A 19,769-nucleotide genomic window follows, 5' to 3' on the forward strand; every position below is an offset into this window, starting at 1 on the left:
GTAAGAAAGGCTACTCTTCACCAAGGTGTTTGCTGTCAACAAAACAAGGGGCAACAGAGGACTACAGAGGTCAGTTGACCTTACACTACCACATCACCTGTCCCTTGCTTGGACAGAGGACCCTCATTCTGAAGAAGAGGCACTCAAGGTCTCAGAACAATGAAGAAGACTTATGTTTGCTACAGGCAAAGTTACTGAGAGGGGAAGGGGGAGGAAAGGTATCCTCAAACCCAACCTCAATGGCATATATTTTAATAAGAATAAGCTAAAATAGACATTTTTTAAAATCCCCAAAATATTTATGTAGTAATTTTTATATTCAGCATGAGGTATTACACACAATATTTATAAATGTTTCTATTTGTATTAATTTTTGTGATGATTTTCATATTTATAGTATTGTCTATGGAAAATACGGGTGAATTAAAACTGGTGAATTTTAACTTTCATTTATAGTATAAACTCACCTACAGCTTCAGAGTAGCCATGTGTACTTATGTGTTCAGTAAGGAAGAACACATATTCAATGTGAAGATACTGAAAGATGTGAGGTTCACGAGCCAACTAAACACTGATGAGGAAGGACCACTTCATATGGGAGAAGCTCAAAACTACAGTGCCAACCACCGTGAAGGAAGTAACGTAAGAGAAATCAAGTCAATTTTACTCCCTGTTCTGTTACTTAGACTGAATAGCAGCAAAACCCTTATTTCATATTACTTAAAGATAACAAGACCCTGACCAATCTCCTTTAGTCTATTAATTAAAGCAGCAAAACCTTCCAGGACAAAGATAAAAGTATATGACAACTGGATTTACCAACTATAAAGCTAATGAAATGTATCAAAATGTTTATGAATGTTTTATCAATGTACATTACAAGCCCTGACCCTACATAAGGTTGTAATGCTAAAGAGTTTAAATCAGAGGTTTAGAGAAGAAAAGAATAATTTATTTTTTTAAAGATTTATCTATTTATTCATGAAAGATACACACAGAGAGAGGGAGAGACACAGGCAGAGGGAGAAGCAGGCTCCATGGAGGGAGCCCAACATGGGACTTGATCCCGGGTCTCCAAGATCACGCCCTGGGCTGAAGGCAGCGCTAAATCGCTGAGCCACCCAGGCTGCCCAAAAAAGAATAATTTTTTTAATCTTCCTTTTACTCATATAGCTAAAGAAAACAGCAAAACAATGCCTGTGCAGATCTCAAGATACAGGAAGTGTGATCAAGACCCCGCAAATTCGTGCCTCTAAGAACTACACTGAATGGGCATTACTTTGGGGCTTTTTTTTTAAAGATTTATTTATTTGACAGAGAGGGAGAGCACAAGCAGGAGTAGCAGAAGGAGAGGAAGAACGGACTCCCTATTGAGCAGGGAGCACAATGCGGGGCTTGATCCCAGGACCTCAAGATCAAGCCAAAGGAAGCTGCCTAACCGACTGAACCTCCTAGGTGCCCCCCCTGCAAGGATATTTCACACATACCACTTCCTATGTGTGAGCCTAAATACAAAGCTCTAAGCAATTATATTCACACATATATAAATTCAGGAATCTTGAGAAACAGGTATCATGTTTCTCATTTTATAGGAGAGAAAACAGTGCCATAGAAATGTTTACTAACATGCAAAGTCACACAACTAAAAAGCTGCAGCTGAGATTTAACCCAGACAGCCTGGTTCCAGAGCCTGACTACTAAGTGAATAAACAAATAATCAGTACAGGAATAAACAAATGATCAGGAACAGATCCAGTGATATTCTCTTCATTCTAGTATCAGAGCTCTCAAAAACAACTAACAAACTTTAAGAACTGAAAAGATAAGATTTAATTAAGATATAAAACTTAGTCTGAACACATGAGAAATTATTCATCAGGGAAATGCAAATCAAAACCACAATGAGATATCACCTTATACCTGTCACAATGGCTAGAATAAAAAAGACAAGGAATAACAAACAAGTGTTGGCAAGGATGTGGAGAAAAAAAGACCACCATGCACTGCTGGTAGGAATGTAAATTGATGTAGTTAATATGGAAAACAATATGGAGATTCCTCAAAACCATCTGATCCAGTAATTCCATTACTGGGTATTTACACAAAGAAAATGAAAATACTAATTTGAAAAGATACATGCACCTCTATATTTACTGCAGCATTATTTACAATAGCCATGATGTGGAAGCAACCCCAGTTCCATCAATGGATGAATGGATAAAGATGATGCCTAGTACACTTATACAACGGAGTATTAGTCATTAAAAAAAAAAAAAAAAAGCTGAGATCTTGCCATTTGTGACAACATGGATGGACTTAGAGGGTATTATGCTAAGTGAAGTAAGCTGGACAGAGAAAGACAGATACCATATGATTTCATTTATATGCGGAATCTAAAAAACAAACAACTAAAGAAACAAAAGGCAGAAACAGACCCATAAACACAGAGAACTGATGGTTACACCAGAGGGCAGATAGGTGGGGGATGAGCAAAATGGGTGAAGGGTAGTGAGACAGAAGCTTCCAGTTTCAGAATGAATAAGTCCTAAGAATAAAGGCACAGCATAAGGAATATTGTCAACTGTACTATAATAGCATTGGATGATGACAAATGATAATAACCATTGTGGTGAGCATAGCATAAGGTATAGACTTGTCAAAAAACTATGTTGTGAAACTAATTTGATGCTGAAACCAATCTGAAGTTAATGTAACACTGTGTGTCAACTATATTTCAACTTAAAAAAAGAAAAAAATTTAATCTGAACAATAAATAAAAAATATGAGCCAACTAAGACTACATAGCTAAGACTGTGATACTCTTGCAACATTTACCTCACCACTGGTGTGATTATTTGTACACAAATGATTCAGATGAGGGCACTTTATACCCTAAGTACCTAAGAATATCGGCAAAATGATTCAAGGAAGTAATTACTCAGCAAGCACCTTTTAAAAAGGAAGCATACATTGTGTTATTCTAACTCTTAAACTTGTCAAAAAAAAAATATATATATACACTTCAGAAACCAAGTTATATAGTGGCAATAGGAAAAAATGTGGATTGATATTTTTAAAAATAATTTTTAAAAATCATTAATTATAATTAAAAAACTATAAATTCAGCACTTTATATATATAATATATATAAATATATATAATATTCCTCACCTAAATGGATAGAAAAATAGTCTAATTCATGGCATGCATATTTACAACGTTGTCTTTAATTGGAACAATCAGTGTAGTGATCTTTAGAGGGAAAAACAATTGAAACCTTCTGTAATGTTCCCAAATAAAGGTTACCTGACTTTCGTCCCCACTACTAAGCTTTTAATGTATTCCTGTTACTGCTGTCACTGCACAGAATTATCAGCAGTCCCCAACTTAGAATGGTTCAATATACAATGTTTTACTTTATGATGGTGTGAAAGGAATATGCATTCAGTAGAAACTACTTTGAATTTTGAAGTTTGCTCTTTTCCTGGGCTAGTGTTATGTGGTATGATACTCTCTCACGATGTTGGATAGCAGCAGTGCGCCACAGTTTCCAGTCAGCCACGCAACTGACTACTGAGGATAAACACCCAATTTACTTAAAACCCTTCTGTAATCATATAACCATTCTGTTTTTCACTTTCAGTACTTCAGTAATTCAATAAATTACGTAAGATGCTCACCACTTTATTATAAATAGGCTTTGTGTTAGATGATTTTCCCAAACTGTAGTCTAGCATTATGAACGTGTTTAAGGTAGGCTAAGCTAAGCTATGATATTCAGTAAGTTAGGTTTATTAAATGCATTTTCAACAACGGGTTTATCAGGATATAACCCCATCATAGGTCACATAAGATATGTACATTTATTTGTGTCTTGCTCCTTTACTGAACTGTAAGCTCCTTCAAGGTTTTAGTCATTTTTATATCCTTAATACAATACCTGGCATTCATTTAAACCTCACTAAATACGTTTTAAGATTTTATTTATTTATTCATGAGAGAGAGAGAGGCAGAGACTCAGGCAGAGGGAGAAGCAGGCTCCATGCAGGGAGCCCGATGTGGGTCTCCAAGATCACACCCTGAGCTGTAGGAGCGCTAAACCGCTGTGCCACCGGGGCTGCCCTAAACCTCGCTAAATAAATAATTAATGATAGATAAATGGATAGGTAGATGGATAAACCACAGGGTATTTACAGTTTAAGATCAATATGCTTGCTTGCTCTGTTGCTACAGATTTAAACAATATACTCTAGGGTTTGTTCAAATTTTTCTGATTTAAAATTTCTGAAATGGATTGTACAACCTCCTATAGTATACCCATGCCATCAGCAACACTGCAGGTACTGTATACTGCAAGTGGCTCTGCGCTGTATATGAGCATGTATAAGCACAAAGAGATGTGAAAAGTCCTAAGCTTTAAATAAACAAAGCAGGACAAAAGGGGGTTCGCCCTAAGATATTGCTGTACAAGTCTGTTTAGAGCCTTTCCATCATGAATTCTTTGGATCTAGTCCAAATTAACTGCAGACTAACATACAATCATAACTAAAGAAACAAAAATCCCAGAAATGTAGACAGAGAGGCTCTGATGTCAATTCCACAGGCTGTGGTTGGGAAGACAATGTTCTAAACATCTGTGGCGCAAGTAATTCTAACACATTTCTACTGTTGATAAAGTTCAAAGTTAAATTAGAGATTGTAGGAAGAGAAAGAAAGAAAAATATTAGAGAATTGAAGAAAATGGGTCTAATATGTTTTAGTACGGATTCTTACTACACAGTAAACACTCATTCACAAAATCAGAAACAAGTTTTTATATCCTTAATATAAAAGGAAGTACTCAGGAAGAGGTGAGCGAGTTGACCCTGAAATAAAAATAGGTTCCAGATTATTCACAAACTAGACACAATATCAAATAAACAGCCCTATACCTGCATTACTAGAACACTTTCTGTAATTTTCAGATTAAGGAAACCCATTATGGATTAATTTAACCCATTATAAATTAAGAAATCTATTCAGATCAACTTCACAGAGAAGCTAACCTAATAGTACACACACACACACAATGTGATTACATAATGCATTATGACAAAGGACCAGGTACATTCCATAACAACAGAGATAGGAACTCATCTGGTGAGATGAACAAACCTACATGCCTGGCATCCAATAAAAAAAAAAAAAATATTTGCACATCCACGTTCACAGGGACACTACTGACAATAGCCAAAGATGGAAACAAGTCAAATTTCCATCAAGAGATAGAAAATAAAACATGGTATGAACACACACACATACATACATATGTAGTGCATATGGTATATATATGTGGTGTATACATATATGACATATATATTTACACACACATACAATGTAATATTATTCAACCTTAAAAACGAAACCCTTACATATGCTACAACATGAATGAACATTGAGACATTATGCTAAATGAAATAAGCCAGACACACACACACACACACACACACACACACAGAGACATATATAGTATAATTCCACTTTTCTGAGTTGTCAAATTTGTAAAAACAGAAAGCAGAAAGTCACCAGGAGCTAGTGGGACTAGAAAATAGGGGGTTATTATTTGATGAGTATAGTGTCAGTTTGGGAAGATAAAAAATGTTCTGAGATGCATGGTGGGAATGGCTATACCACAATGAATATACTTGGTGTCACTAAACTATATACCTAAAAGTGGTTAAAATGATAAAAATTATGTATGCTTTCCAACAATAAAAAAGAAGAAAAAAAAAATACCAGGTATGTAAAAAAGCAGGAAATTAAGGCCTATAACTAGGAGAATTACCAATTTCTTAAACAAGACCAAGAAACACCAATAACATGATATGGAGATAGAAAAAACTTTTTAAGTCCAAATCTAACTCCTAGGAATGAAAACTCAGCAGCTCAGATGAAAACACTTTTCATTAAGAGCATTAAGATGGCATTAAGAGCAGAAACCACAGAAGCAAGTAGTCAACTTGCAAAGTAATAGAAACAATCCAAAATGAAAAGCAGAAAAAGACTGGAAAAAAAAATGAATTGTAAGACAAGAGCAAGTGGCTAGCACACATATAAGTAGTAGCCCAAAAAGACTGTATTAAGGAGGAGAGATGAGAGAAGAAAAAAATATTAGAAGAAATAATACGCATGAATTTACTAAATTTGGTGTAGATCCAAAGAAGTCAATAAGCAGCAATGAGAACAAACACGAAGAAAACCACATCAAGGCACATGATAGTCCAAGAGCTCAAAACTAGTTATAAAGAAAAATTTAAAACAACCAAAGAAAGTTAAGACACATGATGTAGACAAACAGTGAGAATGAAACCAGCCTCATGGAGGACAATGGAAGACGTCAGAGGTGCACAACCTCTAAAGGACTAAAAGGATAAAAGTGACAGCCTAGAATCATGTACTCAGCAAAAGTATTTTTCAAAACAAAGGCTGCCCCAACAAAGGCAAAATAAAGACTTCTTTGGGCAAACAAAAGCAGAGAATGTGTTGCCAGAAGACTAGCCCTAAAAGAGGTGCCAAAGAAAGCCTTCCAGACAGAACAAAATGGGTATTAGATAGAAATCTGGACCTACAAAAGGCAATGAACAGCAGTGGAAACAGTAAATACATGTGCAAATATAAAGTGTATTTTTAATTTTTAAAGAAGTTACTGATTAAAGCAAAAAAAGACAAAAAATGTATTGTGGAGTTCATAACATACGTAAAAGTCGAATAGAGGTCAACAATCATTCAAAAGCCAGCAGAGAGAAAAATGGAAAAATACTGGGGAAAGGTTCTTACATTATACATGAAGTTTTGCTGTATTATTTGAAGGTAGACCACCATAAGCTAAAGATACATGCTGTAAACACTACAGCAACCACACACACACATACACACATATACAGTTAATAATTCAATAAAGGAGATTAAGTGGAATTATAAAAACAGCCAACTCAAAAGAGGCAGGAAAAGAGAAAAAGGCAAATAATAAATAAATAGAACAAATGATAAATAACCAAAATGTCAGTTTTGAACTAAGCCATACTGAACTATGCATTATATGTATATAGCCAGAGCATGACAATTAAAAGGCAGAGATTGCCAGATTAAACAGCAAGATTCCATTACAGCTGATCCTTGAATAAAACCAGTTTGAACTATGTGGGTCCACTTATACACAGATTTTTCCGATAAATACAGTACTATAACTGTTTTCTCTTCCTTACAATTTTTTAATAAAATTTTCTTTTCCCTAGCTTACTTTATTGTAAGAATATAGTATATAATACATACAACATACATGTTAATTGATCATGCTATTGGTAACTTCTGGTCAACAGTAAGCTAGCTATTAGTAGTTAAACTCTGGAGAAATCAAAACTCACACATGGATTTCTGACTGCACAGTAAGTCAGTGCCCCTAAAACCCACCTTGTTCAAGGATCAACAATCTTATATTGTTATATAAGACAATCTTATATTGTCTATAAGAAACACACTTTAAATATTAAAAAAAAAATCAATGTACATCCAGCATTAGAAAAGTATCCAATTTGAAGAAATCTGATCTCTGTTGAGAATAGCTATCTATGCTTTTCCAGAGTTTAATGTAAAAAAGTCCTCACAAGCCATTCCGTTTCTTTCACAGACAAAACTAAGTTTTGGCATCAGAAGTCAGGATAGTGCTTCTCTTAGATGAGGTGACTACAAGAGGGTAATAGGAGAGGGTATAAGGGATACTCACAATGTCGTTCTTCAACTTGTTCACAAATGCACCAAACTGTACATCAATTGTACAAATATACCAACTGTATAAATTACACATTTACAGTTTGTTCATGTTCCTGTATATATAATTCAATACAAAGTGAAACTAAAAACTTTAAAATTGCATTCAAACTAAAGGTTCACTAGGCAGCCACTTCATTAAGAATTTGGAACCTCAGGTACCTGATATCAAGAAAGGGATGCTGTCCCAGATGGGCAAATCACGGCATCAGTATCTGCAGGGAAGGATATTCCCTACTACATTTACATTTTGTTTACTCATCAGTCTTTCGCAAGCCTACTTAATGCACTTGAAACTACAAGATATCTGTAACATGACATGCTTATCCACATGTACCAAAAAAACTGGTACTGCTGCTGCCATAGCCATACCCTCTGCTACCTTAACCACTGCTGTACACTGAACGCCAGTGATATGCTAGAAACAGTAACAGAGGACACTGATCGCTCTTACATTACTCAATCATCACAATACCTCTGCAATGTCCCCGTCCCACACTTGAAGAAATTGAAATTTAGAAGCTAAGGGACTTCTCAAAGGTAACACAGCTATCAAAGTATCAGGGCCAAGACACACACTCAGATTTTGACAAAAAGCCTTTGATCTTCCCAGAGTACTACCATACTACCACTTCTACATCAAATATGTCAGTACCATGTCATGTGATCCCAACATTTACATATGTCATAGAGGTTTTTTTCTACAGTTATTACATATAGTATCTAAACCTTTAGGATTAAAAATTGGGTCAACAAAGAGGTCAAAACATTTTTTAAAGTAGTGTAAGTATGTACTTTGTGTATGAAATATGAATTTGATTCTTAATAGAATTTTTCTTATTACAAATACAATATTTAAACAGGCTTGGCTATATCAGAAATTGGGAAAGTGTCTCTCAGGGTTATTTATATGTTAATTAAATATAGTGTGATAAAGAGATTCACTGCTGTTACAGACAAGTATTTACATATTAATGAAATCTTGACTGGAAAAGACATTTTGTGATCAAGAAGAATTATAGGGACTATTTCCCTAAGGTAATTCAACCATTCAGAAGATGTTATAATCTACTTAAGGATCACATGTTCAGAATTATTGGGCAGGGTACTTAAAGTTTGGAGGAAAATGAATACTGAAAGAAAAATCTCATCTCTATGAAAAGAATATAATTTGGTACCAGGAAGTAATGCTGAATCTAGTAACAGATTTTTAGGAGAGTACATTAGTTTTTTAAAAAGTACTCTCTCAAAGAGGTCTTAATTTCAAATAAAATTATAAACTTTGAACTGCATTAAGCCACATTAAAAACATTTGACAATGTTACACATACACTAAAACGATCATGCAATTAAAGTTATTTTCAAAATGATTCCCTATTTCAGCATATATTTCTACTAATGCCTCTCAAATTTTTTGTCCTGAAAGCAGGATAACAATCCCTTTTCTGTTTTGCCCATCAACACGCTGTGAGAATTTTATGTAAAACATAAAATTGATTTGTAAATAAAAAAGAGGAAATCAACAAATCAGCACACCTTCATTTCCTTAGTACTTCTCAGAGTATCAAATACAAAATATCAGTATCATCATACTTTGCAAAGCCCATAAAAATTACTCTGAAATATTCATTTCCACCTTCTTAATCAAAGAAATTGCCCTAAATCCATCTTGTTGCTTTACATAAATAGAAAGACAAGAACTAATTGAGTCAAGATCTAACGTGCCCACAGTGCCAGAAGACAATTAAACCAATTATCCCACTGCCAGCCCCAGACCCTGCTCCCAGACAGTTGAGGTGATTAGCTTTTCCTTTCTGATCCAAACATCAGGTTATTCTTGGATTCAGGAACTGCCAATATATCCCGTTTTGTAAAGTACTCTCTATACTCCTCTCACCACAGAAGGCCAAATACTTATTCCAAGCCTAAAATACAAACCAATTTATTGTTCTTTGTTCACAGCAATTCAGAAATAAACTGCACATATGGGAATTGAATTTTGATTAGGTAACTAATCAACTTTTCAATTTTAAAGGGAAAAGAAACATTTTCATTTTTCTCTTGAGAATCAAACAAGTAAATGCAATGCTCCAATTTTTCCCATAATTATTTTATCTTCCAGGCTACAGTTTAGGTGATATTTCCATTACAACAACAAAATTACAGTGGGGATGACCAACAGAATGACCAACGGAAACTGCTTTTTAACAGTTTCAGTGAAGGAAAAAAGAAATCTTTATGTACAGAAGTAGGCTACATAAAAACATAAGGAAAAAGAAATTCCTGATTGTTTATTCAAATTCTGTGCATTAATTCACTTCAATTAACAGGGCTGCCTGGTGGCTCAGATGGTTAAGCGTCTGCCCTGGGCTCAGATCATGATCTCCAGGTCCTGGGATCTAGTCCCACACTGGGCTCCCTAATCAGCACGAATCAGTTTTTCTCCCTCTCCCCTTGCTTGTGCTCTGTGCCTCTCTCTCACTCTCTCTCTCTCTCTCTCTCTCAAATGAATAAATTTTTTTAAAAATTCATTCCAACTAACGAATTCACCGAGAACATCTTTTGTACAGGTGAAGACTGAGTGAGTAAAACAACTTCAGGTTAAATATTCAGACGACTATTTCCTCCTCAAACTTCTCAATATCAAAGTCACACTCAACTTTCAAGGTCTAGAGCAAACCTTACCTCTTCCAAGAAGGCTTTCCTGATTTACCTCCTTTGTTACAGACAGTAATCTCTCCTATCTCAAACCTATCTAAACTCATCCTATAACATGTATTTTAATTACATGATAGTTACATCTATACCTAACCAGCCTGATCTTACCTGCTAGATTCTAATTTATCTATGGACAGGGACCACACGTTTGACTGACGTCACACAATTTCGAATGACTCCTTCATCTTCTTTAAACTGTTCTTTCAATGAAAACGAAATAAGATAAAGCAATTTAGAAATGCTTTAATTTTTAAATCAGTTTCATAGGTACTCATGATTTGTTATAAATTTCACTTAAAAAGATTAAAATTCAAAACTCAGTATCTGATTCGAAAGAAATATTAATATGCTTCTTATGGGAGAGAAACTTCCAGAGTATCCTTAAAACTATGAAACTAAGCCATCATTAATTAATTCTGGTACAGTCTTCTGTCGCCCTTCAAGGAAAACAAATAAAAATTTACAGTTCCCAATTGAAAGCTGCCTAGTGTTTCCACTGAGACTTCATTGAAAAAGATAGTTCAAATTATTTAATTATTTCATTTCTGAAAAAAAAAATCACCAACTAATGCAGAATATGAAAGCATCAACAATCTGAAACGGCAAGTGTAGTAACAATCTACCTCACCATTGTGAAGAATGGAAACAATGTCATCTGGTTATAAAATCAATTTGACCTAAATCAAATTTATGCTATTGGAAATTTTAATAAAATGCCTATTTATGTTTTGCTATTTTAGCACATAAATCTTATGTTTGGCTCTATGCTTGGCTACTCAAACCCAAGAGTTAGAGACTAAACATTCCCTTCAGTCTGTATCCTCTCTTTATCACAAAAAGATGAAAAGGTTTGCCATAGGAAATTAGGCAATAACAGTAACCTTGCATCTCAAACTAGAATTCATCTTCATCCTTTACTTCATTTGGGCAGTACTTCCACAGCACAAATAGAAACATGACCCACGGATGGCAAGCCAATCTAAATTTTATTTAATCATAACTTTAATTTCACTAAAAGTATTTGATGCCTTGAGGATATTATGCTAAGTGAAATAAAAGAGTCAAAGAAAGACAAATATCTCATGATTCCACTTACATGAGCCACCTAGAGTAGAAAACATCATCCAGACACAAAGCAGAATGATGCTGGTCAGAGACTGGGTTGAATGGAAAATGGAAAGTTGTTTAGTGGGCACAGAGTTTTAGTTTCACAAGACAAAAAGTTCTAGAAACTGGTTGAACAAGGTGAATGTGTTTACTACTGAACTGTATGCTGAAAAATGGTTAAAATGGTAAATTGATACTATGCATTTACAATCAAAAATGTTTCTAAAAAAAATTAAAAACTGTGGAAGGAGCCTCAGTGTCCATCGAAAGATGAATGGATAAAGAAGATGTGGTTTATGTATACAATGGAATATTACTCAGCCATTAGAAATGACAAATACCCACCATTTGCTTCAACGTGGATGGAACTGGAGGGTATTATGCTGAGTGAAATAAGTCAATCGGAGAAGGACAAACATTATATGGTTTCATTCATTTGGGGAATATAAATAATAGTGAAAGGGAATAGAAGGGAAGGGAGAAGAAATGGGTAGGAAATATCAGAAAGGGAGACAGAACATGAAGACTCCTAACTGTGGGAAACAAACTAGGGGTGGTGGAAGGGGAGGAGGGCAGGGGGTGGGATGACTGGGTGATGGGCACTGAGAGGGGCACTTGACGGGATGAGCACTGGGTGTTATTCTGTATGCTGGCAAATTGAACACCAATAAAAAATAAATTTATTATTAAAAAAATAAATAAAATAAAAGTTTATAATGGCCAAATGATCTTAATGGTCCCTAAATTTAACAAAGCTAAAAATACGCAAAACCAAAAACATGACTTACAAATGCACAAAAGATATATTCATTCTGAATCGAACTATTGAAGAACCCAATTAGGCTATCATCTTGCTGCATTATCAAGTGGGGCAGAGAACAGCACAAAGGGATTAGGTCCTAGGAAAAGTAGGAACGCTTCAGGGTTAGCAAGGGAATAAAATGAGAGGGACAAACTTGCAGTTAAGTAAATAAGCCTGGCACAAAGAGGTCCTGGGTCTCTTGAGGAGGAGAAATGCTTTGCCAGTTGAGCTGTCATACAACTTTTACTGTACTGTTTTGTAATGTTGTTCTAAATGAACGCAGGTGAAAGTGCTTTCTATTTCTATGCTCTAGGAAAAAAAAAAAGCAGTTTCTAAGTAGTCAGGTATGTGCTGACATAAGATTAGGCTGACATTCTACACAATCTAAACAAAAATGACTTAATGTCTTTTACCCAGCCTCTTCTGATTTTTAGCATTAATGGGATGTCACATTAATTGCCATGGAGCTGAAGGCAGAGAATGATTATAAGTCAACAAATAATTCTTATAATCACAAATTCAGAAAAGAAAACAGAAAGGTCTGTAACACATTTTTATGGTTCACACAAGAACAACCCATCTGCACATTTACAGAATGCTTTTCAGTCAAACTTTCAATCACCAAATAATCTAACTAAACTCAGGTATTTACAAGCAAACAAACTGCCAAGGTACTATAGTAACAGCTTGCCTACGATGATGACTATACAATGTTCTGGATATTCTACTTCCATCAATAGAATTTTACCACTTAGAACTATAAAATACTTTAAATATTGTAATATCTCAAATATACTAAATAATTCAGTCTTTCCTTATTGATTCTGGAAATGATCCAGGAATACAAATACAAGTATCAATTTTCATTATCTAGCAAATACATGCGTCAAATAATTTCCTGCCTGACAGATATATACAACAGAGTTCATTTCCATATATTAAAAATAAATGAAATCGAAATGCAATGTGGTATCCTGGATTGAATTTGGAAACAGAAAAGAGATATTAGTAGAAAAACTAATTATATCCAAATAAATCTGTCATTTAGTTAACAGTATTGTACAGTCAGTTCTGCTATCCTATTTAAAGATGCAAGTTTGTTCTAATGACACATAGGAGTGTAACACAAATTTCACATTTGCTGACTCCCAATTTCATCCACAAGAAACACCAGGTGCACACAGAACACTGAACCCAGTTATGTCGGGTTACGGGTGCAGGGACACCCAAACATCTACCAGTGAACTCAGTTTCCAGAGTGAGTTAGGAAGCACCCTCATCCGCATCTGGTGGCACAACTTTCCACCAGATTTCTAACCACCCTGCTTCCTTCACTTCCCAATAATGCAGGAACGCAACTCTTCGGATACCCATTTCCACATGAGAAGTTGTGCTAAGTTTTTTTTAGGTAAGTGCCATCTTTTAGTATTTGCATGTCTGTTACCCAAGTAACACATGTAAAAATATATTAGGACTTTAATTTAGTTTCCTAACTTTGTTTCTCTAAACGTTTTTGAGTGCTGGACCATTAATCCCATTTTTTACATAAGCCCTGTGTTTTCACTGCATGATTCTGCATAGTCAGTGATTTTTAGGAATGTATATGTCATGTTATAGCAGAACTGACTATTCCAGTGCCAATTTCTTATTTTTGATAAATGTGCTATGATTATATGGGAAGAAAGAAGTGAAGGATATATAGGCATTCCCCATATTCTCCATTCAACTATTACATAATTATAAGATTATTTCAATAAGAAGTTTAAAACAGTAAGCATATGATGTATATAAAGCCAAGACTCTCCTAGAGGATTCTGCATTAATACTTGCAAACACAGGGTAGCCCTGGTGGCTCAGTGGTTTAGTGCCGCCTTCAGCCTGGGGTGTGATCCTAGGGACCTGGGATCGAGTCCCACGTCGGGCCCCCTGCATGGAATGGAGCCTGCTTCTCCCTCTGCCTGTGTCTGTGCTTCTCTCTCTCTCTCTCTCTCTGTGTGTGTGGGGGGGGGTTTTCTCATAAATAAATAAAATCTTTAAAAAAAAATTGCAAACACATAAGTAGCATTTATCTGGCGCCAAGCACTGTTCTCGGTGTTTTATATACACAGACTCATTAAACATTCTCACAATGCTATGAGGTAGGTGTTACAATCATGTCATTTTACAGTTGAGAAGACTGAGGTACATTTAAGAAAAGCTATTTAAAAACACGAACTAAGTAAGTTGGCTCTAGAATCAAAGCTCTAACCCCTATGCTACTTCAACAGACAACTGTTCAAAATATAACTTTTAAAACTACGTTACTTCCATCATTCTAGAAAGATTCTACAATGGGAAAAGAGGCCTAAGATGAAAAAATTAAATAATCTTTCAAAAACATGCCATAAGTATCAAAAATTCTAAAAGAAAAAAAATCCCTTTATAGAAATCTCTATTAGCACAAACTGTGGAAGCTAATAAAGATAGAAATGCTACCTTTGTACTTCAACTAAACCAGGCAACTAGAACATAAAGTGTATACATTTTATAGCAATGACATATTAAGGATAGCTAATAAAAAGATGAATCATCTGACAGAAAAATGTAATTTCAAAGTTTTACAAAACTGGGTTAAATTTCATCACTGTCAAACACACATGATAATTTAAGAATGACAATATGAAACATAAAACTAGCATATACCACAGAAGTTTCCCAGCAATCATAATCATCAAATTTGGCCCAAACAAAATCAGTTAGTCAAACTTTGGTTAAACGCAAAAGCAAAAGCTCAACACAGGATAAGTAAAAGGCTACTTTGTTAACATAACTTACCATTGCTTCCCATTACAGAGCTCAAACTCTGAAATGCAAAACCCTACCTATCCTCCCACATATATACTCTACACCAGTGAGCCAGACACAAGGTCCTTCCCTTATGGGGAAGAAATTTATTCATTCACTCAACAAGTATTTACTGAGTGCCTAAAACGTGCCAGGCAATCTTCTGTGGAAGGGCTAAGGAAGAGGAGAAAACACATCAAGTCCCTGTCCTACTGGAGCTGCTGTTTTAGCAGGGAAACAAGTAACAAGTAAGTAGAACACTACCATAGGGGTGATAAATGCTAGGAAGAAAATAAAACAAGGAAGGGGGATTTAAAGTTAGGGTAAAATCTTAAATAGGATGGCCAAGGGAGATCAGATAAAGTGGAGAAGACAAACAACCATAGGAGATGTTAGGTGTAAGTGCCATGAAGAAAAACCTGCTAAGGGCAAAAAACAGTGGGAAAGAGCAGAGGCTATAGAAAAAGAGTGGTCAGAGAAGGGTTTGTTGAAAAGACAGCCTCTGAGAGGGACTCAGAAGGAAGTAAGAGGCCTAGTCACATGAAGATCCAAGAGGAGGGTGCACCAGTCAGGGGCAAGCATGGCATGCTCCAGGGACAAGAGGCTTGCACAGTAGGAGGGAGAAAAGGAGGGACACTGTGCTGCTATCCTAACAGCCAACTAAAGACTGTGCAGAGTTACACAGTCATTCTGCATTCGGGGAGCCATTTAGAGTTGAGTAACTTGTTTCAAATGTATTGAATAGATTACTAAAAATTTATTTCTTGCAAAATACAAGTGGAGGGGCTGAAGGGAAGATAAAGCAGGATGCAATGGGCTCAGCTGCTGAGCAGTATATACTCTGAGAAAAAAAGGCATGTGGACAGAATGCTCTGCTGTCCTTAGAGGCAGTAAATGAGGAAGAGGGAAGGGCAGGTTATTAGTTTTCAAACACTGCAACTGAGGAGGCTTTAAAAAAAAAAGGCAGAAAGGCTGCAAATGTATTTAGTCTTTTCTTTTTTTTTTTTTTTTTTTATTGGAGTGCGATTTGCCAACATATAGTGTAACACCCAGTGCTCATCCCTATTTAGTCTTTTCAACTCTTATTTCTTCTTCAGTTTGAAAGCATGATGCTGTAAAGCAGGACTTTCTCTTGATGCTTAAAACATATCTGAATAACTCCTGCTAAAGAGAAACTGTTTTACTCACCTCCCCCAGTGCCAGGCACACAGATGGTGCTCAGCAAACAAGTGCAGAAGAGCTCGCTTGGTCCAACAAAAGACACTAGGTGTTCATCTGACTTGAAAGTGATTGGAAGATAAATACCAAGTATTCAGAGAATACATTTCCTCAAAAAGGAAATGATTTCTATAAACAGATCTTATTGATTCACACATCCATTACAATAAAACTTCAAGCTGGGAAAATGTAAGGCTTTATCCATGAGCTCAAATAGCACCAGACTCATAAATTAAGGACGTCAGAGCCTCAGTGAGACACTAACCAGGGCACCTCCATTGTTAAAGGTAAGAAATCTATTCTGTTGTATTTCCTACAGGACAGCCTTTGACCTCTCTTATAAATGGGCATAACGCAGACCTAATTTACCCAGCTAGAAAAGCATTTCCAGAGACCCTACTACACAAGCACCACCCACTTTAGGCCAAAAATAAGGAGGTCTCTACCTTAAAGAGTTAGTTTTCAGTTTAAGATTGGATGTATATTAAAATAGGGGACAAGAGAGAGTGAAGCTGACATAAAAAAAAAAAAAAAAGCTAACTAAAATATACTGTAAAAAGGGTTCTACTACAAGAACAAAGATGGTGAGAATATAGGAAAAGGAGTAAGTTCATGGAAGACCTCATAGGAGAGGCTATGCCTGAAATGTAACTGTGGGTTTGCTTTATAGCCACATAAAATCATAAGGAGAGAGACATTACTGTTAAAACCTACTGTTGTTCCTCACTCTTTCTAATTAGAGAAAAAAATACACCCAATGTGACTTTCTTAAGAAACAAAAATCTTTATTTCCTCAATGTGTTTAAAATGAATATAGTTAAGGACTCTTAAGAATCCAGACTTTTCAGCAACATATTCCAACACAATGATTCCAAATAGCTTTATCCTCTATAACCCTCTGCTATAACATGGTATGTGGAGATATATATATATGTATATATATATATATATAAATACATCTCCAGTATCTATCACAATTTAAGCAGGTTACAGCAGCCCCAGTAAGGGAACCATAAGGCATTTAGAGATGATCCAGTATTGGGCATTGTAAAACTATTTTGCAAACCAATTCTGAAATATCAAAAAATCATGTGTTTATCTAAGCAGTCATCAGGAGACAATAACCATAAATGAACTTAAATCTAAAAACAAATTACCTTAAAAAAAAAAAAAAAAAACAACTTTAAGAGATGGTAGCCCCCTGCCTTTTTTTAAGAGATGGCCCTTTTCTATACTTTTATAGAAAAAAGTCATTTACATTCAGATTAGATCTATTTTTGCAAAACGGTAGAAAACAATACAATTATATTCTAAAATACTTATACTGTCACAAAACACATTCTATATATCACTGTACCGATATAAAAGAAATTACATGAAAATTAAGAATAAAATCAAGCTTCTTTTTATTCACTATTATCATGACAAAGACTTTTTGAACACTAAGAGTAGTGTATAAAATGAGGAATTTAGAACTTATTTTTTGAGCTGCCTACAGCTATAAACAAATATAAATTACAAATCCTGGCCATACTTACAGAAAGTTATACTACTAAACTTCTATAAATCAGTTTTTATAATAAGAGGGATAATACCAAAAGTGTTTGGAAATCAGATATAACTATATATGAAATACCTACTAATTACTCTATAAACATTGGTCCTCACCATCAAAAATACCTAAGCTTACCAACAGAATCCTGGGTGGAGGTGACAGGGGAGAAATAAGGAAGCCAAGTGATCCCCAATTCCAGTAACATCCCTAACAGTATTAAATTGCCAGTAGCTAAAATTTGCAACAGTGATTCCAACTGGAAAGGTCACAATCTCTTCAAGCCTTTTACAGATTACCAGCAGACCTCATACCTATCAATTCAGTTGTTAATATATACAGGATGAATAAGCAACACAGGGACTGTCACTTCATGGTAATAATGAGTAAATTCAAATTCAGAATGGATATGAATCATGCAGCTCAGTGACTAAGCCAGATTTACTAGTAGATGTAAGAAGGCCTCACATTTACTAAACCAGTTCACTCACTGGATGTAAAATGTCCCCCTGTGAATACTCTTGCCTTTGGCCTCAGTGCAGTCATGGACAAGCATAGGATCCGCTGCACTCCTGTAGGCTCCCAGGTGCCACTAAGGCCTGGAGCAAATGGCCTACCTACCCATTTTGAGCTTTTGAGCTGGACACTGAAGCAAATTTATTATCTCTTCTTCATTCTCAAGAAGAAATGTTCTGGCCTCCAGAAGCCTACTGGCTGCTACAACGAAGACCACTGAACTAAGAGTCTATGTCATGTGTAGTGACCCAATTCTCAAATAGCCTTGAACTGAGATAAAGAGCATCAGAGTTCAATTCGTAATAAAGTGGAACTCTGATTTCCCATTTGTCTTTCTGCCTCTGGAATTTCATAGGGAGAAACGGTGTTAAGAGAAATAAGATTCAGACATTCCCGAGTCCCTTGGACCTACTACCCGATACTGTCAGAACTACATTTCTAAAAGATACATCTAACTCAGACAGATATTGTTATCCTAAAAACTGTCTTTAAACAAAGAAACAAAAAAATATAAATAAAAAAACAAACACAAAAAACAAATGTTCTTAACCATAAAAACACTGCATACTGAGCACACACCAGTAAAATCAGGAGGCCTTCAAGAAAGAAAAGAAAAGAAAAAAAAAAGAAAGAGAAAAAAAGAAAGAAAAAGAAAAGAAAGAAAAGAAAAGAAAAAGAAAAAGAAAAAGAAAAAGAAAAAGAAAAAGAAAAAGAAAGAAAGAGAGAGAGAGAGAAAGAAAGTTAGTTCATGTTTATTAGGTTAAGGTGACCCTGCTATGCTAGACACATTTTGGCTTTGAGATCATTTAAAAATACGGTTAGAAATAATTTTATACTCAAAAGAAAGTTTAAATGGATTAAATTAATTTTGCTTAATTCAAATTATGCCACATGAAACAAAAAACTGTTAGAAAGAAGGTAAAATTCACTATACCCAGTCACATACCAAGCTTCAGGCAGCAGAACAGCATATTCATGTGGAGAGGTGGTCTCTGGGAAGTTGGAGAGAATTGCAAGGCGATGAGGAAGCAAGTCTGATCCATGATAAGTGAACAGAATTTCAAGGGCTTGTACATTACTTTCCTGTACAAATGGCAAGGGGGAAGTTTGCAATGTAAACCTTAGAAATAAGTGAATGATTTTGTAAGACAACATTTGAAAACCTAAAATTAACTTTTTATGCTGTTCTGATATAAGGTACTTTGAAATATTCCTAACTCTTCCTAC

At 35.3% G+C, this 19,769-nt stretch overlaps 1 protein-coding gene across 3 annotated transcripts in view; it reads right to left on the bottom strand.

The window, feature by feature from the left end:
* Nucleotides 1–19,769, bottom strand: part of NBAS (NBAS subunit of NRZ tethering complex) — a 318,587-nt gene that overhangs the window by 204,671 nt on the left and 94,147 nt on the right. For all 3 annotated transcript variants that reach the window (XM_025454622.3, XM_025454623.3, XM_049096130.1), the window contains exon 21: nt 19,489–19,625. In XM_025454622.3, the coding sequence (XP_025310407.1) occupies nt 19,489–19,625 (137 nt within the window). The remainder of the gene's footprint in view (nt 1–19,488; nt 19,626–19,769) is intronic.

The sequence above is a fragment of the Canis lupus genome, chromosome 17 (assembly GCF_003254725.2).
Source record: "Canis lupus dingo isolate Sandy chromosome 17, ASM325472v2, whole genome shotgun sequence".
NCBI classification, from domain to species: Eukaryota; Metazoa; Chordata; class Mammalia; order Carnivora; family Canidae; genus Canis; species Canis lupus.